This window comes from Carassius auratus, chromosome 2 (assembly GCF_003368295.1).
Source record: "Carassius auratus strain Wakin chromosome 2, ASM336829v1, whole genome shotgun sequence".
NCBI lineage: Eukaryota > Metazoa > Chordata > Actinopteri > Cypriniformes > Cyprinidae > Carassius > Carassius auratus.
Window position 1 is genome coordinate 20,392,241 of NC_039244.1, and position 26,430 is coordinate 20,418,670.

Below are 26,430 nucleotides of genomic sequence, written 5' to 3' on the forward strand. Positions count from 1 at the left end.
TTTGGTACATTCCTTTATTACAAAACAGTCATCCCATAATTAATCTTACAGCAATTCCAAAGGATCATAGTATTGACTAAATCTGTAATTTTCCCCCATATTAAGTGTACTCCGTAAATAAACCACAAGACACTGTAATGTACCTCTCAAACAGAATGATGCACAAGCCACTGTGTAAGCCCCGCCTCTTTTTTCACTTTAAAACCTGACATTACACAGACTCTGGGATCTACTGGCGATTTCCAGGTAATAACCAGGAAGGTCTGCACATATCTATATTACTTAAATGCCGACAGAGTCTCCCAGCCCACAGTTTATGATCAAATATATGAAATTAGTGGTCAACAGAGGGAACTTTCAAACCCACAAGAGCGTTACCACAGTAATGGAGACATCCGGCCAAAAAATTTCAATAAATAAATAAAATATTCTGGAAAAAGCAACCACATCAATGACTTACTGAAATCCAGTGATGCTAAAAGAAAATAAACAAAAACAAAATTTAAACAAACACCTGTAATTTCCTGCTAGCAGCTTTTCTGAAGAAAGGAAGTTGTTTTTTTACCTCTTGTGATCTTCTAAAATCATTCTAATCCTTCTAAAAGGACCACTGACTGAGTTTCATTAACTGACTGCCTTAATAAATCATTTTAATGTGGAATAGCCATGAACCAACATTAGACTGTGACAACACTTTGGGACCTTTCCAATGCCCCCAGAGATTTTTCAATAAATGCAAATTTTCATCAGTGGAACAGAAAGAAAAAAAAAATATCTAACTGTGAAAAAATTGGCCGAAAAGCTGATTCCTGAGTTAAAGGATTTTGATGAGATTTTAACATTTTTGTGCAAAACTGCCTTGCTGAATGGAAACAACACTCAGAATCACAAAAACAGACTAGTGCTGGCTTGCTTACTAAAAGATGAATCTGAATTTTTTAATGAAGCCTGAACTGTGATGTGTCACAGGAAATGATCTGTGCTTTAAAGTCTCACTATTATGACATCACTTTGTTGCCGTGGCATTTCAACACCATGGGTGGCTTTTAAATGAACAGTCTGCATCTCATGTTTCATGATTTAATAATCATTCTCATGAGAGCGTGTTAAATCTGCTTTAATATTAAAATTGCGCTCATGCAGTTTCTCGTTCAATTAAGTTGTTCCCTATGGTACTACCTCAACTAGTCGAGACCAGTCTCTAAAGGAGCTGGTATTGTTTATAGCATATGCAAGGCCCAAAGTGTGATGGGGGTGAAGGGGAAATATCAGAAGTGCATGGATAGAGGAGACGTCCTCTGCTCGTGTCGTTTACCCAGAACCCCAACAGGTCCACTAGCATTCAGATACAAAAGAGGGAGTTTTGCATTAATTCTGTTCAAGTCAAGTTCAGCACGAATGTCAACCCATTCCTGGAGGATAGGCTTGGTTTAAAAAGGTTGAAGAAAAGACGACTCTTTGAACAGAGTCCCCTGTTCTTCGGTCACACTGCATCAGCTCACAGCTCGGTGTGTTTGTCACCACCTGACAGAGTGAGGAAGAGCAGAAAGAGACTCAAATTAAGCAAACCATTATAAAAAGCTATTCAGCACCTTGCACATTTAGGCAAAACTTTGGTGTTTATTATATTTCTAAAGAGATTTTATTCTAAAGTAGAGATGTTATTAATTAATTAAACAGGCATGTTCCAGCTCAAAGATTTCAACCTTCTCAACTGTATGATTTAAAATCATACTCTATTGTTCCAAAGTCTGGGGACAGATAATTACTTTTTGAAAGGAATTAATATTTTTATTCCGCAAGAATGCATTAAATCTATCAAAGTGAAATGAAAGACAATTGGAATGTTACAAATGACATCTATTTCAAATAAATGATGTTCTTTGAAACTTTTCATTTATCAAATAGTTCTGAAAAAAAAAAAAAAAAAAAAAAACTCCATCATGGTTTCCGCAAAAATATTAAGCTGAACCACAATTTTCAACATTGATAATAGTAAGAGATGCTACTTGAGCTCCAAATTGGTATATTAAAATGATTTCTGAACGACCATGTGACAATAATTACTAGTGTATTGGCAGCTGAAAAGTCAGCTTTGCATCACGGGAACAAATGCCATATTAAAATGTATTAAAATAGAAATCAGATATTTAAAAAGTGTAATTTTATAATATTACTCTTTTATATAAAAATAATGCAACTTTGGTCTATATAAGAGACTTCTTCCAAAACAAAAAAATCCTAAAGAAGAAAAAAAAAGTTTAAACAGTAGTGTAAAAAACATAGTATTTTTGAAGTTCAATTCAGTGTTGATTTTCAGTTTATTTTAAAGAAAAATTATAAAAGTTAGTTGCATGAAGCTCCTTCTTTCAAACCTAAACAACCTTTTTATTTGTTACACCAAGGAAGTAAAAAAGTTACCCATTTTAGGTTTGTTGTAAAAATGCAACAAAAATCATACATGTCAGGGTTTTTAAGTTCTAAGTATACACTTTGCTGTAGAATTATTTTCCCCTGGTGAAGTGGTTAAACACCATATATTAAAAGTCCAAATTAGTACCATAATTGTGGAAAGTGTTATTCAACAGGTTAAAACTTACACTGACATTCAATATCTTCCACAAGACACAAAAAAGGAAAAAGAGAGTCTGGTCTCACCTGGCTGTTTTCTGGCTGTTTGCCGATAGCTGACTGTCGTGCCTCTCTCTTTCTCCTCCAGGAAGTTGTTGTAGATTTTCTTTATCTCCTGGTCATAGTCACTCCACTCGGCTACTATACGCACAGCAGCCTGCAGCTTGGGCTCTTTTGTCTGTGGGTTATTGCACTAAGACAGACAAATACAAAGTGTCATTTACTGACAAAAAAACAAAAAACAAACATAAAATAGAACAGTGTGTGAGAACAATGGACTTACCAGATCTATAGTCTTGGCTTTCTGTTTAGATGCATCATCACACCAGGTCTCACACCAAAGCCATTCCTGAGGAAGTGACTTTATTGGCACCTGGTGGATCATGTTGTTGGGAAGATCCTGAGAGGGGGGATAAAAACATCATCAATGAAGCACCCAAATGCCAAGCCCAGTGTTGAAGCCGTTTCTGTAAAGGAAAGAACATCCCACCTGGTCCAGGTTGGACAGGCTGTTGGGGTCCTGACTCAGACCCTGGTACTGGCCTCTCAGTCGGTCTCCAGCTGCGATCTTCCTGAACTTCTTCAGATCGACCACATATAGAGCACTGATGAGCACACAAAATCAAATCAAGTCACCTTATCTATAAAGAGCTTTATATAGATTGTTTAAAAGCAGCTTCACAGTAAAAAAAATAATTTCAGTTACGAAACAAATTCAATTTCAGCTGTAAAACAGCTCTACAGTAGACAAATCATTTGATGCACTGGAAAATCTTATGAAATGAAAACATTATCATCATTTTCAATTAGGTAGATCAAAATGCCAGACAACAATTTCAGCAAACCATTCTTACCTGATGTGGTATTTACGTCCAGCCAAATGACTGGCCCAGTAGCCAGACTTCCAGAAACGGTATCCGTCCATCTCTCTTCGGCTCTCACAGAAAGGCGTGTAACCGTACGGTGCTCCCTCCAGATCAAAGTCCCGCAGCTCTTTCAGGTCTGTGCGAACTATCTGCAGGTAAAAGCACAGCAACATTTGTCAATCCCAGACTGGGTGTCTTTGTATTTACAGACCAATTGTTGGAAATGAGATCAGGACATGATATGGTCAAAAGAAAACCTGCAGAAGAAACTAAATATTTAAATATTAGAATTTTTTATTTAGTGTAGTTATTGTTTCGATTTAAACTCCAGCTGTATTTTTCTTTACCCAGAGGTGGCAGCAGTGTATCATCATCAGTGTAATGTGCATGCATGATTGCATAACAAACACCCCATATTACAACAACCGCTATGCAATCCCAGTAACCGACCAGTTTGTACACAGACTTTCAAAAATAAATCTCATAAGAGCAGACTTGTGCTTAATGCTTACTAGAGGCAGGATTTCATGCCACACAACTGCACTGCTATGTTTCTGTACCTGATCCGCATCTACGAAGAGGAACTTGTCCACAGCCAGGGGAAAGAGCACATCGAGGAACAGGATCTTATATCCCCAGATGATCCTTTGCTTTTCTGTCTGCTGGTGAAGCCAGCGTGGCCATTTATACTGCACCAACTCATACTGGAAACCATACTTCTCTGCCATATACGGAATAAACTCCTACAAAAGATAGACAAAAATACATAATATATATACACACACACTACCATAGTAAAGTGACAGTATAATGTTACAAAAGATTTCTATTTAAAATAAATGCTGTTTTTTCTTTTCATTCAAAGGTTTGTGAAAAACATGCATCAAGGTTTCCACAAAAATATCAAGTAGCACAACCGTTTACAACATTAATACAATTATAAGGAATTATTCTTGCAGCAAATCAGCATATTAGAATGATTTCTGAAGGATCGTGCGACACTGGCATAATGGTTACTGAAAACTCTTAATTTAAATAATATAAATATAGAAATAAATATATTTTATTGAAAAAAAAAAATAATAAAAAAAAATGCATATAGAAAATAATATATTTTGTAATTAGGCTGCATTTATTTGTCAAATACAGTATAAACAGTAATAATATGAACAATTTTTAAACCAAAAAAAAATTAATGTTTGTTATTTAATATATTTAAATATCATTTAATTATTTGATGGCAAAGCCGAATTTTTGACTATAAATATAATATATATGACATAAGGGTCTGGCAGCAGTGCCATCATGTTAAATCTTGTATCCAGTACCTTAAAAGTCGGAGACAGGTAGTTTTTGAGGAACCAGAACTTGACGGGTGTCTTGGTGTGTTTGAGCACAGACATCATCATTATCCTGCAGAGACAGAAAGAGGCCAAAGCTCAAAACAGAGTGCCTGCAGTGGCAGGCCGCAGAAGAGTTATGCGAGTGACCTTCTAAACTGAGCTGCATTACACAACCAATAACATTGCAGCTAATGAGACAGGAAGTCACAAAGATCAGCATTTAAAAACAGGCCTAATCAGAACTATAGGAAGGGAAATGGATGAAAATGTCATGAAAAGTCATGATGTGACCCAAGTTAAGACGGTCACATTAAATTTATTGCATTTCCTTAATATGTGAAATTAAAAGATGCAAAGTATGTGTGCTATTTTTCCGTATTTCATAATATACACACAAGAGGACTGTATTACATGTCAAAACTGTAGCAACTTCTGCTGCACAAGAACAATATTAAAGTCATATGTCATGATTCATTTAAGGGCTCTGTGCTAACATTTATTTTCTGTACAAACAACGACAGTCCTGACGGATTATGCTGGCCAGTAGTTCAGGAATATTAAAATATAATAATCAAGCTTTAATAAATATGACATTAATAACTATTTGCATATAGTATATTTTCATGTATGATCTGTTAAGCATTATGTTTTTATGTAAATGATCAAAATTGTTTTACTGGATATTGTACTGGATGAAAGCAGGGAGATTTTATTTTGACGTAATTATATATCACTTGCAATGCTGGATCTGTAAAATCGAACTCAAAGCAGCTGTTTACCTGAGGAACCTCTCGTACAGGTGGCCAGACGCCACAGAAAAAATGTTAATGACATCATCTTTCTCCTGTTTGGGTTCTTCTGGCTTTGAACCACCAGTAAATCCTCTGAAAGAGAAAGAAAGAACCATTATAGACAAACACTGTAAGAGAGCGCTACAGTAGAACTCAACAGGCAACACTTTGTACCTGGTGAGAGATGTCCAGAATCCAGAGTCGTTCTCATGGGTTCCATCAATAAGAAGCTCCTCATTCATCATATCAGGCTTTTTCTGCACCTGCAAACATGATATAGGGCAATGGAATATATGCATGAAATCCCATCAGCACTAATGTCGAGCACATGTGATTGCAACATTCGGGGATCCACATGCGGTTAAATTCTGATCAAGGACTTGCTCACAGAGTCCTGGTTCTGTGAGACATGGGGGACAGGAGGGGTAGAGAATTAATTAGTAAATAAACTGGAGTTATTAGCCATTTTGGAATCGCAAAATAAAGCATGGTTTAAATGCAATGTAATAACATAAGTAAATGTTAACAATCTGCTTCCTTACTAACGTGAATGAATCAATGATATGCAAATTACCTACTTAAAAGGTTGGTGTCCCATCTACAATACTGTTCAAAAGTCTGGAGTCTTCTTTTTCAAAGAAATTAATACTTTTATTCAGCAAGTATTCATTCTATAATCAAAAACATTTCTATTTTAAATAAAGGCTTTTGTTTTGAACTTTCAATTCCTCAAAGAATAATAAAAAATAAAAAAGTATCATGGTTTCCACAAGTCTCAACATTAACAATAATAAGAAATGTTTTAGAAGTACCAAATCAGCATAAAATTACTTCAGAAGGATCATGAAACACTGAATACTCGCTACTGATCAGATTTGCTATTACCGTATTTTCCGGACTATAAGTCACACTTTTTTAATAGTTTGGCTGGTCCTGCGACTTACGGTCATGTGCGCCTTATTTATGAAAATTAATTTGACATGAACAGAGAAATGAACCAAGAGAAATGAACTAAGAGAAAACATTACCGTCTATAGCCCTCATATGTTTTTTTCTTCATTATGACGTATTTTTGGACTGATGCGACTTATAGTCTGAAAAATACGGTACATTTTATTTTATTTTATTATATAAAAATAGAAAACAGTTGTCTTAAATTGTAATAATATTTCTCAATATTACCATTATGATTAAATAAATTCAGCCTTGGTGAGCATATGAAAAAGCGGTAAAATTAATTTACGGTGCCTTTATTACAGTGTAACTGTACACTTAAGGCCTGGGAAGTATTAATTAACAACATGTACTTACTATTGCATTACGGTTTGGATTACCCTTAGGGTTAGGATTGATTTAGGGTTGGTAACTTGTAACTATATATTTATCTAATCTAATCATAACATCACCAAATAAGATCTCAGATGTTTAACTAGGAAGCTTAAAGTATTTTCTGTATTGTTTTCTGTATTAGCGTCATTCCAAATTACTCACTAATAAAATTATTTGTTCTATGGACAAACAAATTTGAATCAAATGCAAACTACAGTTTCACAACCAGTAAGAAATATTAGGGACATTAAATGTATTTTTCAATGTACTAGACACTGGCAGGTGAAATTATTTGTGATGTGAAGTGAACGCAACTGCCGTCTTTTAAGAAGGAAACAAGGATCCAAATCCTGAGACAAGCACTGCTGCATAAACAAGCACATTCCCTCTAGCACATGCTGTACACTTAAAGCCACAACATATCAAAAATTCATATATAAAAACACACACTCATCCTCAGCCCCACAGGAAACAGCAGACTTCACATTGGACACACGCCCACACAACGACTGACATGTGACAGCTTGTCAGATATTAAGAGTACACACTGGAAATGTAAAGACACTTTCTCGCTCTCCATCTCTCCAGCTGCGCAGAAAAGGAACGACTATCTTGCCTGCTCTTGTCTACAGCCGCCTGAGCATTTGTCATTTGTGACATTTATCTCCGCCAATACCCTCAAACTAGAGACTAAGACCTTGCATGTGCCCTCACCCCGACACCAGATCAAACACCTATTACTTACTTTGACTTTAATGATCTTGCTCTTGAAGGTGTTGAGGACGACGATTAAATCATCAGCTTCGGCTGGAGAGTCTGTGCCATCGTGACTGCGACAGGGGAATTAAAACAGTGAAGCGACCAATCAAGTGAAGAGACAGAAGGACATTAAGAGAGACAGGCGTCTGACACGCCATAATAGGGTACCTGTAGATTTTGTAGATATCATCCGACCTGCCTTTCCGCAGTCTGAGAATCCAAGCTCCAGGGTTTGCTTTCAGCTGGAAATAACCCTATTAAAGACCAAAGAGCAATCTCAGTGAGCAATAGTGACCTCTAAGAAAACCAGCAGTTATTTCCCAGATGAATCTATGATGTCCACTCACCAGGTTGGCCATGACAATGGTGTCGACTATGACTGGGTCTGAGGCTGTGCCCAGGGTGAACTGTAGCCCACGGGGCGGCTGACCTGTTGTTACGTCAAAACAATGACCCTCCAGTAATAAATATTCCAACTCGTACTCAGCGGCCACGACACTGTCAATCTGCAAATTAGACGATATGACTTGAATACTAATGATCACAATAATAAATATGCTTAATTAAATGTGTAATATAACACAAATAAAATGCATCTGGTGAAAAATTATAATAATACTTACAAAAACAACAATAAAATGTCTGTAATTTAATACTAACAAAAACAACAGTAAAATGTCTGTAATTTAATAACTATGCTTTAATGAACTCATGTAAAGTACTGATTGCCTGAAATAAATAATAATAATAATAATAATAATGTTTTTATAAGATTTTATAAACATTTTAAATAATAAAGTATAATGTATAAATAAATTATTACATATATTTCTGACTATTATGATTTTATATTTCAGGCTTGAAAAGATACCGTATTTTCCAGACTATAAGTCACACTTTTTTTTTCATAGTTTAGTTGGTCCTACGACTTTTAGTCAGGTGCGACTTATTTATCAAAATTAACTTGACATGACCCAAGAGAAATGAATTAAGAGAGTGAACCAAGAGAAAACATTACCGTCCATAGCCACGAGAGGGCGCTCTATGCTGCTCAGTGCTCCTCTAGTCTACACTAAAAACATAGAGACGGTAATGTTTTCTCTTGGTTCTAAATGAATGCGACTTACAGTCCAGTGTGACTTATATATTATATGTTATTTTCCTCATCAATGATGTATTTTTGGACTGATGCGACTTATACTCAGTCGTGTGACTTATAGTCGGAAAATACGGTAAATGGATAATTATGATAACCTAAGAAAAACAACCAACTCTTTACCTTATTTGACCTAGACTTCATGAGTCAGTGAGAGTGATGAGAAATCCTACCTCTTCAAGGTAGATGTTATCCAGATCATAGCGCGTGTGGACAGACTCAATCATCCAGCTCTCGGGGGTGTTTAGGTTGAGAGTAAACAACGGCGACTGTGGCATATCCAAGAACTTAGCCATCGGACCAGAAGCAAAGCTGCTATCCGCCATAAATGAAATCTCTGGCTCCAAAACATACCGATAAAAACTGAGAAAAAAAAAAATAATAATTAATTATATACACACACACAAGACATTTCAAAATATAATCTAACAATAATGTAGCACTTCAGAGTAAATTATATCTTGTCATGGCCCATGCTATTGTAGCCGGTAAAAACTTCAAGTAAGCAGTGAAATGTGGAGGTGACTCTGTAATAGAGCATGTGCTGACAGTGTCTCTCCTCTAACCTTTTCAGTGGGAGGTCAGAGAGCTTGGACTGGCAGTTCATGAACACTCGCAGGTTGACGTTGACCAGCTGCTTCAACACCTGAGTGGGCACATAGAGAAACAGGAAGTGACATGAGTCAAGGTACAAACAAGTTAATGAACCTGCTCTCGACGACAGCTGGTCTCAGAAACAAAGGCAACAAATGCAGACCGACTGCTGACTGAGTGTACCGGTGAAATGTCACCGAGAGGGACCAAATGTCCTGTGATGACTAATGCAGGACATGATTCTGGATCAACATCCTTTGTTAAACATTCTAAATAAATAATAATGGCTCTAACATCATCAAGGGGTCAAGGTTTGGCTGGTTAGCATGATCCAGTCCAGCACTTGCTGATAGACTCTGTACCCATCTGGTTTACACATGTCCTGCTCATGTGAAGGTGGGCTGAAGTTCTCACCAGGAGGAGGGGTGCCAGTTTCTGAGCATCTCTGGTAACTGGATCCACAACGGCTACCACATCGAAGTACACTTCCTCTTCCTTTGGTCTGACTTTTACAGCGCTGTGAAGAGAAATGGAGAGGGAGTTGACAACTGAATTCTGAGGATTTAGATATGTCCAGGTATGAAAAGATGTAGTATGACATACCTGTATCTGTCTTCTGCAAAAGTGTGCTCGATCCTTGCCTCACCTTTGGGTTGGGAGGACAGCAGTGCGTCCACTTTCATCACCAGATCACTAGCTCTAAATCACAATGCATACAAAACAGACAAACTGAGGCCAAAGTCCAAAATCTACTCGACACAAAGACATGAATGCGAAAGTTCAGTTTCACATAGTATTCGGAAATCTCAACAATATTCAGTTTGAAAAGAATCTTGCTAAGAAACTTCATTCATTTGTGTTCATCTCTATAGACGTGTTCATAGCAAGAGGATTAGAGAATTAGCAATCGTTTTATTGGCACAGACAATTGAACACAACCTTTTCACCCAACTGAGTAGTGGTACAAATAATTTCTCTGATTCAATTAATATTATGGCACTTGAATGACATTAATGGTAAAATTATGGTTAGTTCTAAACTAGATTTTTCACTCTGTCACACACATTTAAAAGTTGCAGATATCCTGCAAAACATGGTTAATCTACATATGCGTGTACACATTGAACATACACCAAAGGACAATAAAAAAAAAAAATCTAATAAAATAAATAATAAAATAAAATTAAATAAAATATTTGGGTTGTTTTTATGTTCAGAAATATTCTATTTTAAAATTACATTTAAATAAATTATAGCTTATTACTTTAATTTATCTAAATATTAATTTATAATTTATTGAGATTAATTGCCACATTGTGTACATTTAGATTAGATTCATTCATTCAATTAATAACAGTATAACTTTCACAGTGGGGTGAAACAAATAATTAAAGTATTTGTTGTTGGTTTATTTATTTTATCTTTTATTTATTTATTTTATTCTTATTTACAATATATTAATTATTTAATATATTTATTTTAATATTTATACATACATTTTTATTATTATTAATTTATAATTAAGTTATATATTTTTTGTATTTTGTCACTTATTGAGATATTTACATATTTAATAGAAACAGATTTGAACCTGTGTCGCCCACATAAGCACCATAGCTAATCAAATACAGATGTTCTAACCAAAGCTTAGTAAAAGGCAACGTTTGCTCAAACTCTCTCACAGAGGCCATGTTCCAGATTCAAGCTCTGATAAAGACAACGACTGCCTCCTCTATTACAGACTACACTTCAAGAATCAGCCCTCTAAAAGTTTACTGAGAGGATAATGAACATAGTGTCACTGTCTCAGTCTGCTCTTCCACCAAGTACACATAAAACGGCATGTTTATTACATCTCTACTTAATTAAGAGGAAGTAATTACTACTGAAAGTACATATGATGGTAATGTGTAATGCATTGCAATTCTTCCACAGCTCTGACAGAAGGACCTTCTGTACTCAGTGGTTTAGAGCTCTACTATTGGTTATGCAAGCAAACAGCTTATGTTATATATATTTGAACATCTGCATCAACCAACAAAAGTGTCTGTAACCTGTTACAAAGGATTGGTCTAGCATACCTGTCCTCTACCATGCCTAACTGTTGAATTTTGCCCTTAATACGCTCCCCTGATGTCTTCAGGATAATGCTTTCCAGGAGAAGGAAATCATCCTGGTTAAAGACCTCCCCTTCTTCCAATGGACCAATGATCTGCGGAGAAAAAGAATAGAATGAGAAGAGCTTTCACGGCATCAGAAGTCTTGCTATACAAATGTCTTACTTACTCTTCCATTACTGATCACAGCTCTCTGGCCCTTCTGCAGTTTGAGGACATCCCGACAGTAGGCAGAGTGAGCCAACAGGAAGTTCATATTAGGGGACTCGTATGCACTTTTAAACAGAGGAACATCCATGCCCTTTAGTGCAGAAAAATGTAGAAGGATCTGGTTAAATTGCTTCTATATTGAATTCAGCAGTTTAAAAGTGACATCCGCAGCAGCAATAACCCTGAGCAAATAATCCATCATAACTGTAAATGAATTACATGAGAGCTTATTTTACCCCGACAGCAAACTCTGCAATGTCTCTCCCTCCGTAAAGAGCCTGTGCTGTCTCTTCTTTAGCCATCTTGGTGATGAAGTTTTTGGCGTTGTTGGCGGTTTGGGTCTGCATGGCTGCCCATATGGCTCGAGCGATCAGGCTCTTCTCATTAGACGGGTTCTCACTGGGATTATTGATCACTCCTAATCGTACATTATTACTGGTTTTCTAAAGTAAAAAAAAAGACAAAATTATGATTAGTTTAGACGTGTTTTTCCACTCTATCATACACATTAAAGCGGTTATATAAATTTAACAGTTGTTATAGACAACCTTATAAACAGAATGCTAGATTTAATGTTAGAAATATCCATTTTTTATATAAAATTAAATGGATACAGGTATATTTAATTTAAATAAAGCCAAAATAAAACAAAATATAAATATTAGTAAATTATAAATGTTGCATTTGCAACTATATAAAACATGTTTAAGGACTATTACCAAAACGGATTATTAAAAAAAAAAAAAAAAAAGTAAAATAAACATTGCAAATAACCTAATAAAAGTGTCAAAAGCACATAACAAAATTACTAACACTAGAATTCATGTGAAATAATAAATACTATACCAGTATACAAATAATACTGAAATAACACTGGAAAAATCCAGCAAAGAATACCAGTGCCTGGGTCTATGAATTCATGTCCAAAAATAATATTTGCCAAATGCCAAGACAAAGAAAAACTAATAATCCAAAGAATGTGCACATAACACAACATAACATAACATAGGATCAAAGCTATGTGTGCTATGTATATATATATATTTTTTATTTTTTTTTATTTTTTTATTACAGTAATTTGTACAAATACAGATATACAAATACTGAAGTGCAATTTAATGTCACATTGTGTGAATACATATTTCGATTAGATTCAGAAATAAGGGTAGTAACAATATAAACTATATACAGAACTGGCTCAGTGACATTGTCCTACCATGTGACGTATAGCATCGTACAGCAGCTGTCGTCCCGAGGGCCGGTCAAAGTCACCGACTACCCAGAAAGTCACTGGACGGATGATGCCATCATCTGCAAGTCAGAGAAGGACAGAGACATGGGCTAAAGGAAGTTACACACGGAAGAGACATGCGGTTTCCTCATGCAAACTAAAAAGGTGAGGGAAAATGATGGGAGGAACTGACAGCATTCTGGCTTGTCTTGGGTTTTAACAGTTAAAAAGGCGAGATGTATCTCAAGTAGCACACAAAGTGCTACACAAAGACAGACAGGCAATTTCAACCTAGATATAAACCTGTAAACGTCTGTAAAAGAAAGATATTACAGGGGGCCACGGGATAGAAAGAGATTCTCTTTCATCCATCAAACACTGACAGTTCTGACAGATGACAAATGCACAGCTTTGCTTAAATCAATAGCAAGCTTCAGAAAACTTCTTCACTTAGTGGAAAGAAAACAACAACAACAACAACAACCATAAGAAACTAAACTTAAAACTTGCAGAAACACTTGAAAAGGAATATTCTGGGACAACTTTAACTATCAATATCATCAGTGGCATACTGTCAATGACCACAGAAAATAATTTAGAGTTGTTGCTCGGTATATTTTAAACAACAAAACCTTATTCAAAGGAATGCACTTGGTTTATAATGGAAGTCTAGCAATCCAGAGCATTTAAGAATATGAGGCTTATATTTTTGTTGAAGCGCTAACATCAGACGTAGCTGTAAATATGCCCTTTTGAGGTTCGAAATTTCAGATATTGAATTATTGATGTAATTTCACGTCTATATATTGTGTCACACTTCCATCGTGCGATCCTTGTATACATCTATATGGGCAGGTTGGGCAGAGCCCCACCAAAATATTAATCCACAACATAGACCTCTATATAAACTGAAACAATAATACGTTTTAAATGTGTACAGCATTCTTCAACAAATATTTTTCAGATTTTCGATTAGTTGGCATGTCTGTTTTTTCTACTTGGAGTAGTGGATCAAATTAACATAGTATAAATCCTTTAGTTTAAATGTGCTCTCATGAATAGCCTTTATACGGTTATATTAGGTTTGTTTTATTATTATTCTAAAAATAGACATATGATCGTCTTTCCTCACCCGAATTGCTCCACAACTTGTAACATTCTAAAACATTTGGAAGTGATAAATGCTATAGTATTTATAATACAGCATTTTATGCTGTTCTCCAAGCCTGTCAATCAACATTAGCGTGCAACCCACAGGATAACGCAAGGACATCTCTGCCAACATTTTGTACGCATGTGTTCAGAGATTAGAATATAAAGTTTACAAAATGTTTTTTCATATGCTACGACCCAGAATCTACCCCACCTAAATTTACGGTCAGGAGCTACTGATACATACATACCAATACTAACAGAGATCCAGAGCATCTTAACCTTTTTCATGTTTGTACTTTCTAAACAGTGTGATAGTAAAATAGACATGAAAAGTCCATTGCACACTACGAAATTTTCGTCCAAAATTTTTACACGTTGAAAAATAAATACACCCTAACGTTGTGTAAACATGATTGACACACTGCCTCCGAAACTTTCCGTCATAAACAATTTCGGATCAGGTTAGATTTTCTGTGTTTTTTTTCGCATCCATAGCATGTATTTTGATAGGAAAGTATGGTGAATACGAAAAAACGCACAAAAAATGTTGGGCTCTTAACACTGCACATTGACCTGCTAGGCTTCCATTAGAAGTGTATTCCTGTAAATGCATTCCCATTTGTGCACACAAACTGAGAGACAGAGTCAAAATGATTTACTGTGGTAATCGACAGCATGCCACACATGTGGTACACAGACATTACGTTTTAAATTACCCAGAATATTCCTTCAAGCAACAGATCGGCTTGTGTTAATGATGGCAATGTAGGAATTTTCTGACTATATTTGCACTCGGCCACTGTATGTTTAGATGAGATCTATGGGAAGTGGGCTGTCAGTTAAGTGAGTATAACAGCTCAATGCAATTACCAGAAGCATCCCTGGTTGACATCCCTGAAAACAGCATTCAAGAAAAACACAAATGAAGGCAGACAGATATATTTAATGGTACACAGTTTTTGAGGTCTAAACCAGGTGTACACTGTAATTTGTTCTGTTCTCCATGAGTGTTGCCTGTCAGATTATATCATGAGATTTGCTTAAAAAGACAAAACAGACTGTATGACATTAAATGTCTTTCATGTCAGAATGAGTGACAAAACTGATATAAGTCACCAATCCATGTCAGTCGTCTTCATTTGCATTTTACTGTTCATTCTCCAAAGCGAACTGAAGGACCTTGCCGGATTTACTAAGAGCTTGGAGTAACGCAAACCGTCTTTTGCCGTTAAAAAAAACAATGGGCTCACGCTAATTTGGACTGACTACTTCTGAAATTTGGTCTGTTTTGCCAAAAACTGCAATGTGCACCTGGTAAATAATGTAAAATGGACAGAACAACCAAAATTACATATTTAATAAAGGTCCCATAGAGTTACTCTCCATGGTACGTGTTTATGTAGGCCAGAGATCAGAAGAAGGTTGGAAGAATTGAGTTTCTCAAGGAGATCAATAGCAGCAATCACCTCACCTTTCTTTGTCATGTAATTCATGCTGTTGGCCACCGCTGCGTTCTTGTCTTTGGTGTCCAGAAAGAGGAAACGTGCATATTCGTCAATAAAATGATTGTCTGGAAAAGAAAATACTTGGGTTTTTTTTGGAGGTTAGTTGATGCCAAACACTTGGCGAAGAAACTGAAAATAAGCTTGTGCTTTCTTCTCTGTTAGAGGTACATTCACATTCATAATTGAATCCAAATAAAGTCATTTGAAATGCAGCGGTTTCTGATCATCAAGTGCTAGTTGAATTCAGACTGAAATTAGACTTTCTCAGCTTCCTGAAAAACTGCAAATATGCTATTCAAAAGCTATTAAAATTCAGTTTCAAATTCCTTGCAAAAACAAAGCAGTTTATGAATATCATTGGCGCAGTCTCATTTGTACGTTTTTGTAAATAAATAGGCTATCAAGAACAAACAAGACATTGAGCACAGAATGCACAATGAGGAAGATGTCCATTCCCGAGAGCCTACATGTTGTAGATCTCAAACTAGCTGGTTTACAGGAAGAAAAGCTACTTATGATTCAAAAGAAAAGAACCGGAGAGCAGCAAAACACTGAAGCAACACAATTGTGCTATGAACCCATCAGACAAGAACTCACTGGTGGCAGAAAGGTCCAGATAATTCCTGCTGGTGCTCAGGATTCTGGAATTGATTCGTGGGACCACATTGGGCTGATTCATGATAAAATCCACCACATCATGGTCACTGTTCAGTTCACCCTGAAAGGATCATGGGAAGCATTTTAAAAGAAGACTCTGACAATAAATAACCCTAAACTATAGTTCAGATAAATGCAAAAATGTGTGTGTGTGAGAGTTTATTTATTTTTTATATATACACACCTGCATTATCCTTGCAATATGAATATGGATTCATCTAAAGACACATCTTTTCGCCATAACCTGAACAATTAATAGTAGCACTTACCTATTCTATTTAATATATATATATATATATATATATGCACTTGTATATTGTTGCTCTCTCATTGGTCTGACAGCTTCTACTTTGTAAGTCACTTTGGATAAAAGCATCTTCTAAATGACTAAATGTAAATGGATTCATGTAATGTATGATACTTTCCTTTTATGTATTTATGCATTTTATTTTTTGCAGAATCTTAACTGGCAGTAAATACTTAAATAATATATAATTAAAATAAAAAGTGAATCATGCAAGACTACAGATTGCATGGCACCTTAACTACTCTGTAAACGAGTTCTGAATCTTTATAAAACTAGATTGCTTCCATTATAACTGTTATGGAAACAGAGAAATATAGCCAACTGATGATGGTTTTTAGCTTTTATTTTTGGTTAGGGGGTGCAATGATATGATGTGCAACCTCTGTTTCAGTGACAGACATGCAATTCTCACCAGGTAGACGGTGCGCTGAAAAAAACTTGTGGTTTCCAGGATCTTGTGCATGACGACTGTCTCAAGTTCATCTGGGTCTAACTGCTCACGTTGCAAAGGCATTCCATTATACAACACCACAGGCAGTGGGCCAACACCAGTCTGCTCATAATATGCCTTTCCCTCCTGCGGAGACACAAAACATGTATGACCTCAATAAGTGGTACGGTTACTGGGAGACCCAACGATCTATCAGCACAGGAACCACCTCTGGATTACAGTAACATCCTTCATCTCTAGAGTTGACCCAATCCTTATCCACTACATTCTGTCTCTTTTGGCACAAATATGACATCTGAAATGGGGTACTGCTGAAATATTCAAAGCACACACACATTAGAAAAACAAATCGCTCACTTTTCTGTTGTTGTCGTAGGCAGAGTCGGGTCCTAGGATGCTGCTGATCTCTACATAGGGATATCTCTTCTCCAACACACCCACCACATGCTCCACCTTCAGTTTGCCTCCACTGGGAACTCTGTTCAACATCTGAAAGACACAAGATGATCACAACACATCCCTGGACAAACATTCAACTCCCCTCTTCATTAAAAACTAAATGTATTTTATTTTAAAGTCTATTAGGCAAACCTATATGCCAGTGTGGCAGTAAATAATAAACTAAAGTATTACAGAAGTAACAACTGTAAATTTGTAATCACATAAAAATATAGCCTATATAATAGTATATAAACTCATATCTGTCCACCAGTAAGTTGATGTTGTATAAAGCACTGATTATGTTGTTGACTTACAGATATGATGGCATCGAAGGCCATCTGGCTGTCAACGTCATCAGCAATGTAGTTGAAAGCTCGAAGTAGAGCCACACCTGCATCTTGCATCCCATCCACCTCATCAGAATCATTCACCACAAACACCAGTCCAATCCTGCAGACAGACAGAAACATAGAAATCACCAGAGAGAGACACAATAACTCCAATAAAACAGCTTACAGAGTTGACAAACCACTTCCAAGTCTATAATTACAGAATATATATATAGAGACAATGTTTATGGGTTTGAATGCCTTTATTATATATTGAGAGACACTGAAAAAGGTTAAATGAAGGGGGTGTGAATGGTACAAGATGATGGCCAGATTTGAACAAGCTTTCAAATCTTAATGTTGGGTCTATTTTCAGACTGACCTGAGTGGGATGTTGTTGCTGTAAAACATCTCAGCCACGCTGATCAGCTCCGCCGTGTTCTCAAGAGTCGGATCCAGAATCATCACCTGTCAGAACGAAACACATACTGAAATGATTTGCAGAATTTAGCTCGGTGTAGGGATGGGCGATATATCGCATGCGACTGTCACACGCATCTCGTCAGTAAAGCCGGTTCCCTGATTAGCGGTAAATCGCCATCACTTGCTTTTAAATGGAGCGGCATTTAATAGACAGAGCCGTAGATCACTGACATGCTACAAGTCTAAAAAGTAATAATTTATTTATAAAAATGTAGCTAAAATAATAATATAGTATTTCATATTTATCTGTATAGCTACGCAATTTCGCGTTCATTATCGCAGATGAATCGCCTTCAATAATGAACGCGATATTGTGTAGCTTGTCAGTGAGTGTCAGTGTGGGGGTTTACACTGTGAAATTGTTAATGTCTGACGGAAACCGTCTTATTTATAGAGCACCTGGGATACTTACCAGATTATGAAAGTTTTTCCGGATCTGTCGAATGACTCCAGGAAAGGTGGGCCGCAGCAGCTCCTGCACATTAGAGGGCCAGGAGGCATATCTGCCGTCTGTCTCCAGGTTGTTAATCCACTGGAGAAAGAGAAAAAAAGGGTTTATTCTCTATTGTCAATGCCAGAATACAGCTTTAACAAAAAACAACACCACCAGCATGTGGCTCACATTAACGGCAGGGCTGCGGATGTCCACTCCGTAGTCAGAGTCTGAGGGTTGGACGTGGAGTTTGAGGATGTCGTGGATGTAGGGTGTGTCTATGTGCAGACTACGCAGACCTTCCATGACCCTTGCCTCATTCCTCAACATGTCAAAAACACTGGAAAAAAAACACCCAATATATAGGGTTGCAGCATTACATTAACAAATACATCACACTTTATTAAGATACACATTACTTATATTACTGCAAGACATATAAATAACACCATATTCAAAGGTTTATGGTCCGGAAGTGTTTTTTTTTTTTTTCTTCAATTAAAGCTTTTAATCAGCAAAGGAGGCAATAAAATTGATCAAAAGTAACAGTAAAGGCACTTTTAAATTCAGTTCACCGTTTCAAATAAAGTGTTCTTTTGAACCTTGCTGAACAAAGAATCCTGAAAAAAAGTCAGCTTTAAAAAAAACAAAAACAAAAGACACTCACATATAAAAAATGTATTTCAAATAGAATTAATATTTCACAATATTACTGTTTTCCTGTATTTCTGAGCAATTAAAAGCACCCTTGGGACTTGAGACTTCTTTCAAAAAAATACAAAGAAAGAAAATTGATGTGCTAAACATGTGAACAGTAGTGTATAATACAGATAAATATGAAATACTATATTATTATTTTAGCTACATTTTTATAAATAAATTATTAATTATTATTAATAATTATAATTTTTTAATATACAATATGTAATACCTGAAAATATCCTGCACATCCAGGTCAATATGGAATCCATTTATAAACAGAGCCGATTCCCCTGGCTGGAGACCTAACGTCCCTTTAAAATACTAGAGAAAAAATAAGACATTAGGTATGACATATTCACATTTAGCTTTAATATAACCTCCCAAGCCCTGTGGGTTGCTAATCCCCGGATGAAACATATGTTTCAAACAGTGTTCCTGTAGCTCAATTGGTAGAGCATTGCAAGGTTGGGGGTTCAATTCCCCGGGAACACGTGATAGGTAAAAATTGATAGCCTGAATGCTTAGGATAAAAGCGTCTGCTAAATGCATAAATTTAATTCAATTTAAAACAAAAGTTGAAAGAGATGCTCAATATGATCTATAATTCAAACAGACTCTTTTGAGCCTTAGGCCATTTACACTCTATATATCCATGCTTTTATCCGTGGCATTCATGTTTGTTATTAGCTAAAGGCACATGCATTAGAGCTCGTTAGAGAACCTATAAGAGGCTCCATTCATCAAGTTTCCCAGCATGCAATTACAGTGAGGAATGAGGAGCAGTTCCGATACACGTCCTCATTACAAGAGGCAAGAAGCAGTTTTAATCACAGAAAGGAAATGACCGAAACAATGAATGAAGCCACGTATAAACTGCAATTCCTTCATTCATTACCTTTTCAGCGACAAAACAAAAGTGTTTACACACGTTCCAATACAGAGGAACGTGAAGAAAACAAGCAGAGGGGTGTAGAGGAACGATTCTCCATTTCATTAAAAAAACAACACACTTTATAACTAACGTTCATTTTTTTTCATTTTAGAGAATCATTTTAAGACTTGAATTATGAGAATTATGAGGCAAAAAACAAAGACTTTATGGGCCCTTACTTGAGTCTATTATCGCAGCAGTGCAGCAAAAAACATAGGGAATAAGAATACCTGCTGACGCTACAGCTTTGAGAAAAGGACTCTGGAAAAAAAGGACAATGGTAGCCCTTACCTTTTGATTTTCCTCAATCTCTTTCCGGATCTCTGAATTAACCACTGTTCTTGTTATGGACCTGAGAGGGGAAAGAGAAATGTGAGTGGTTATACTGAAAATGATTCATTAGTTCATCATGGTGATTCATTATAATGCATAGGTTACTATAATCAGCACAAAAATGTCTGTGCTGACTGGTTTAATCAAAGCTGTTTAACTAGATAGAGAAGAGATTGCGTTCACTGATGTCATGCAAGTCTACATTCAGATATAAAAAAATAATAATAATTTAAAAAAAAAAATTCCTCTCTCTCTCTCTCTCTCTCTCTCAAGAGTCGATGAGTCAGAGCTGCAGTTAATTGCTTTGGGTGATACAGGACTGTGTATTATACTCCATGATGTCAAGAATCACTTTAACAAAATTCCATTTTAGTGTGGGCGGCACATTTTAAACACATTAGCTGTGGCTGTGCTGTCTGAGCCAAATAAAGCATATCATTTTCAGCATAACTGCTGACGGCTCATTTTTTCCCCCTTAAAGTGTTAATTAAACCTTAGAAGACAGTAAAAACATCCAACTCGGAATAAACTTTTTGATGATTTGGGCAGTCTGTTGCCAGGGTTTTTTTTTACAGAACAGTATATAGCAAATGCAGGAAATCACAAAGTCTCACATCATTTAAAAATAAATAAATACATCCCAACAGACTAGTAGGGTTAACTATTTAAATGCTTAACTAGAGAACTACAAATTAAGTTAATTACTAATTTTAGAATAATTAAATAATGCATTATTTTTGAATTTGTTTTAAACATTGCCTTAAAAGGACACATCAAAAACTGTAAAAGCTGCTAACTTGTTGCTCTGCATCCCTTAATGCACAGCTCTTTTTTGACATCGGCTTCATTTCATCCATTGCTACAGTTATCACTGTCAATCATAGCAATGATTCATGGGACAATTTAGCGGAATCACTCACAACATTTTTTTTTTTTTTTTTTTTACACCTGAATCAGTATACGTGGATGTTTGGCCCTCTTAGACGGACAAAACTTTTCTTCAAACTATGAATAAAGCATGTAGAGAATCCGAGCAAAGTGCGCTTCCCTTATAGTGCAATTGACCAAGCTTACTAACGCGTATACTGATATAATCAATAACTAACTACACAATGAATATCTTATTTACACCATGAATGCTTTCTTTTTATCTCATAATAACAGGAACATATGTGACTGTGTAGAACTCAGAGCGGATTCTGACTAACCTAAAATAAACACCTCTGATTGGCAACTGCTTTCAAAAGAGATCCCTGTGATTGGCTACAATACTCAATGCTGCAAAAACACGTTGTAAATAGTAACTTATTGTTTTGAAATTTGAAACTAGAGCGCGCACACAAAAACACACGAGAGAGTTTGAATGCCGTTGATTTCGAGCGGGTACAGAATTGGTTTGGTACTGTGAAAAAACAGCCACACACGCAATCATAAAATAATAAAATAATAATAATTATTATCATCGAATCTACACAAATTGTGACCTATTTTGATCTCAAAAAGGTGAATTTTCACCAAAAGGTGAGGAGTTTGCATCTATGATAAACAAGTTATGCCACACCTGGTTAGGAAACAGTGTTTCCAGCATCAGTTGCTGATCAATCAAATCAATTTACAGCCTTAGTTAAAAGTGAAATACTGTGCAAAGCATTGAAATCTCAGCCAATCAGAACATACTCAATGTTCAAGATACAGCTAGGTGGAGTAGGATTTCAGACCAATGATATTTCAAAATAAGAAAACTAACAATTTTGCTTGCTTTTCCATGTCTGGTTAGGACTCAGTGTTTATAATGAACAGGTGGTTATTTACCTGGCTTTTGTGGGGAAGTTCTGGCTCAAATCCCTCATGACATTGAGAGCGTCCACAGAGGGAGCTGCCAGGATACGGGCGGCAGTCTGAAAGCTGAGATCTTTAGGAGAAGGATAAAGAACATGTTATTCAAACTTGTATTTCTGTCTAATCTTATTTGAAAAAGCCATGACCTGTATTTGACAAGCCAATGTCTCAGATTCTACATATAATGAATTTGATGTGCCAAAGCACTTTCCAGTAATGCTGGGAATAGTGCATTTAACTCTGTGTGTGTTGGCTCAAAGGTTTTGCTAAATGTGGCTAGTCTCTGATGAGTTTACCTTGATAGAGCAGTAATGAGCTCTGGGCTAGAGGGAGCTGTGTGTGACAACTACACAAGGCCAGCAGAACCACAGCTAATTAACAATGTGAAAATGTTCCATTTGCATACCGTCTGAATGATTATTGTGTTACCCAACTGCTCCTTTAGTCACAGGTTAAATAATAATTGAGTTTGAAAGGCCTTGAAGTAGTGACATTAAAATAAGTGTGCCAAAATATGTGTTTAAACAATGGTACAAGAGGCTCCGCTACCTTAACCATGGTAAAAACACTGTAGCACGCATATCTTATATCATTCTGCATCAAAATAACATTCACAAACACTCGCCTTGCATCTGCCAGACTTTAAGTGGGGCCATCTCATTGGTGCTCTCAATCAAATGCTTCCGGAGTTCCTTCAGCTGTTCCTTAAGTTCTGGATAATTGGTCCTGATAAATACAACATGTGCTATTAAGACACACTGTTTTGTCATTTCAAACATAGGGATGCATTTTACTCAATAGGGAACAATCTTTAATGTGTATAGAGTTTTAAATTACTTGAGTTTGCCAAACAGAAAGCCCTGGACTTCATCCACAGGATCGTTTTCACCTATTACAGTGGCATTCACATCAGCTCCAGCTGTGAAAAGTGGAGAAAAGATAAATGAGTTTGCTAATAAGACAATATTCTGTATTTAAAACTTTCTTTCAAATCCACAATACGAAGACTTTTGGCTGCTATCGTACCTTGAACTTGTGTGTCATCCTTGGCTTTGTACTCTTGGTTTTTGATGGCCAGTTCCACTCCATATCCAGACAGGAGCACTTTACCCTTGCTGGGGTTCTGCATGGGTGACAGAAAATATGGAAGGCTTACTCATCTTAAATGAATTAAACCCCTTTAAATGTATTTAATGTATTTATTTAAACCCCCTTATCATTAAAATACTAAGAGTTTTAATTCTCACAGATATAAAGTGACGTAAAACGTAAGTGATCAGGCCCTTGTTGGCTTTGGCCAGCATCAGCTGATGGAATCTGGAGAATTCTGTGGTGCCCAGCTCAGCATAAAGAATCACAATGGGTGCATCAGGATTGGCTGAGGGGAATTTGTGATCACCTTTGAACAGGTGTGGCTTGGGCCTAAGAAAAAAAAAAAAAAAAAAAATGTTACACACACATAAATACATATATGTTTATATATATATATATATATATATATATATATATATATATATATATATATATATATATATAATATTAAAAAAGTTTTGGTTGTGTTTAGGTTAGTTGACGCTGAACAATGTCAATACATTCATTTAAAAGTATTTATATATATATGAAAGTGTAGGTTTTAGGTGTTTTAGTGTACTTTTTACCCTCAATATTTAAATAGCCCAGACATGAGACAAATTAATTTATAAAAGTAAAAATCTTTTACGTAGTCTCTAATTAAACCATGAAAACTTCAAGCACAATAAATATAATACAATTTGAAAAAGGCTTTTTATGTAGATGTTCGTCCAACTGTTAGACATGAAAAATTCTAAATATAGTTATAAGGGGATATGGGACCATTGAGGATATGTAAATATATTACAAAAATAGTGGGTAATGTTAGATGGGGGGGGGGGGGGGTCACAGCAGGTCTTGCTGTTACTCACCGTTCTAAGGCGTTATCCAGCATGACTTTAAGTCTTTCTGTATCACAAGATGTCTGTCCATGTACATTGAAGAACGCTTTACAGCCAGGTGGAGGAGGCTCATTAGATGCAATCTACATAAACAAACAGTCCAACAAACGGTGTCAAATATGTTTTCTTCAGAATCAATATGAGTTTACATTAAACAGCTGTTTAGAGTCCTTACTCACCTGCTGGAAGGAATGGACGGTGGCTGAGTAGGCCCTCAAAGATAGGGCGAACTTCAGCAGGTTTAGCTGCACTGGGCTCAGCAGTGCACTGGCTCTCTTCAGGATCAGATCATAGTAAGCCCGATCAGTGTCTGAAATATGGACAGCAATTTGGTAATCGGATTGGCCAAGAGCATGTCAAGAGCATCGACACCATGATGGTACTTTCGGAAATATTTTTATTGACCGCAAGTAACTTGGCATTAATTTGTTTGCATAGCATACTGCAGTATATAATTATAAACATTTTTAATACATGACATTTAGCACATCAGCCCTGTTGCACAATGCATCATTTGAATACAAGATTTCAAAGAGTCACAGCCTCATGAAAAAATAGACAAACAGGTTGACAAGCCTCAGCATGTCTTACAAATGAAAGTAAGAGACAGGATTCATAGCAAATATTACCATCATGATCCTTTTCAATATTTTTAGTGGCTTCCACAAAGTCCCAGAACTTGTCTTGACTCTCTTCAGCAAGGTACTCACTGTAGAATATAAAGGCATCTTTTATTATTAGTAAACTGTAGCATAAAACAATTAACTATGTTGTCACCATTGTGTGTTCAAGCTAACCTGGCCTCTAGCAGAAGAGGTGTTGAGGGCCATTTAGTGGTCAGTGTTGTTGTGACAGCTTTCGAGTCCCCACTGACAGAGTGGACAGAGTGGACAGAGCACAGAGCCAGCAGTGCAGCACACAACATCCACATTTTCCCACAAAAGCCTGAGAAAATGAAAGCGATTCGCCTGTTTGAGGAGGGGACTAAATGGTCATGCTACACCACTAATGTTCCAAATGCGTAAGCGGTTGAACCATAGCTATGCATAGATTAAACGATTCAAAAAGAAAGTGAAACAAACGTTCAAACTGTCCACTTGTAACTACGTTGAACACATCAAATTAGAAAAAAAAAACTGACATAAAATTCTTGCAAAGACTAATCACAAAACGCGTAAATATATACCACATAGGTAAACAGACAAAGCCTCCATATGTTTGTGCATTGTTTGTATTTCACTTCATTTGACAGCGCGACCTGACTCTCAGCCAATCAGAGCACTCAACGTGGACATAGTGATTAGCCTCATCCAATCAACGTTCTTGTCGAGCAGGAGTTCCGGGCTCTCGTTAACTTCCTGCATTAACAACTTCTTTCAAAGCATATTTTACGCGGATTAATGAAATAATTATGCCATCTAACTGACACACTGGTCAAATGTAAACGCATTAAGGAAAACAAAATAGTATAAATATAATCATAATTCAAAGGATTGCAATTCGATTATGTGAGGGTTATGTGAATGTAATGCGACGGAATTCACATATTCTTGGAACATAACCAGAAAATAATCTAAAAATCAGAATTCAACGTTTAAATGAGCTCACTTATCTATGTAGCGCAATGGTAGTCCTTATAACTGTGCAAGGATGACTAATCACATACATTTGCTTCGACCCAATTGCAAAATCCATTAAGCGGCGTATTCACACACACTATCATTGCAATAAAAGCAATGCGACAGAATAATGCTAAGAATAAAGTGAGCAATCATACCAGCACCGGCGTCTGGATCTGCTTCGTGAGTTGCCATGTTTGGACGGTATGAGCGAGCGGTCCGTCCCACGGTTCATGTGTAGGATC

General features: G+C 36.4%; 1 protein-coding gene across 3 annotated transcripts; it reads right to left on the reverse strand.

Moving 5' to 3' along the window:
* LOC113120025 (UDP-glucose:glycoprotein glucosyltransferase 1-like) lies at nt 1-26,414 on the reverse strand. Of its 3 annotated transcripts, XM_026289851.1 has the most exons (41): nt 26,344-26,414; nt 25,364-25,511; nt 25,196-25,275; nt 24,746-24,876; nt 24,537-24,649; nt 23,841-24,015; nt 23,620-23,716; nt 23,431-23,512; nt 23,219-23,319; nt 22,567-22,666; nt 20,713-20,773; nt 19,720-19,811; nt 18,978-19,128; nt 18,768-18,887; nt 18,255-18,340; nt 17,858-17,993; nt 17,460-17,591; nt 17,064-17,228; nt 16,285-16,405; nt 15,654-15,752; nt 15,053-15,076; nt 13,013-13,107; nt 12,033-12,239; nt 11,756-11,887; nt 11,551-11,681; nt 10,073-10,168; nt 9,884-9,986; nt 9,442-9,521; nt 9,049-9,238; nt 8,067-8,225; nt 7,888-7,973; nt 7,706-7,790; nt 5,806-5,894; nt 5,620-5,724; nt 4,826-4,910; nt 4,058-4,240; nt 3,486-3,646; nt 3,122-3,236; nt 2,915-3,031; nt 2,659-2,824; nt 1-1,524 (listed from the first exon to the last, which is right to left on the reverse strand). In XM_026289851.1, the coding sequence occupies exons 1-41, from the start codon at nt 26,378-26,380 to the stop codon at nt 1,499-1,501; spliced, it is 4,662 nt and encodes a 1,553-aa protein (XP_026145636.1). In that variant the 5' UTR covers nt 26,381-26,414; the 3' UTR covers nt 1-1,498. The 3 variants fall into 3 exon arrangements, with proteins under 3 accessions (XP_026145636.1, XP_026145645.1, XP_026145629.1); XM_026289860.1 differs by lacking the exon at nt 15,053-15,076; XM_026289844.1 differs by lacking the exon at nt 15,053-15,076 and having other exon boundaries at nt 5,620-5,894.
* Between the last annotated feature and the right edge of the window lie 16 nt (nt 26,415-26,430).

Coding starts and splice junctions, on each gene's coding strand:
- LOC113120025 (XM_026289844.1), bottom strand. CDS start 26,380: ATGGCAACTCACGAAGCAGATCCAGACGCCGGTGCTG. Junction 19,129..19,719: donor GATGTGCAGGATATTTTCAG/GTATTACATATT, acceptor TTTTTTTTCCAG/TGTTTTTGACATGTTGAGGA. Junction 4,241..4,825: donor ACCTGTCTCCGACTTTTAAG/GTACTGGATACA, acceptor TATCTTTTGTAG/GAGTTTATTCCGTATATGGC.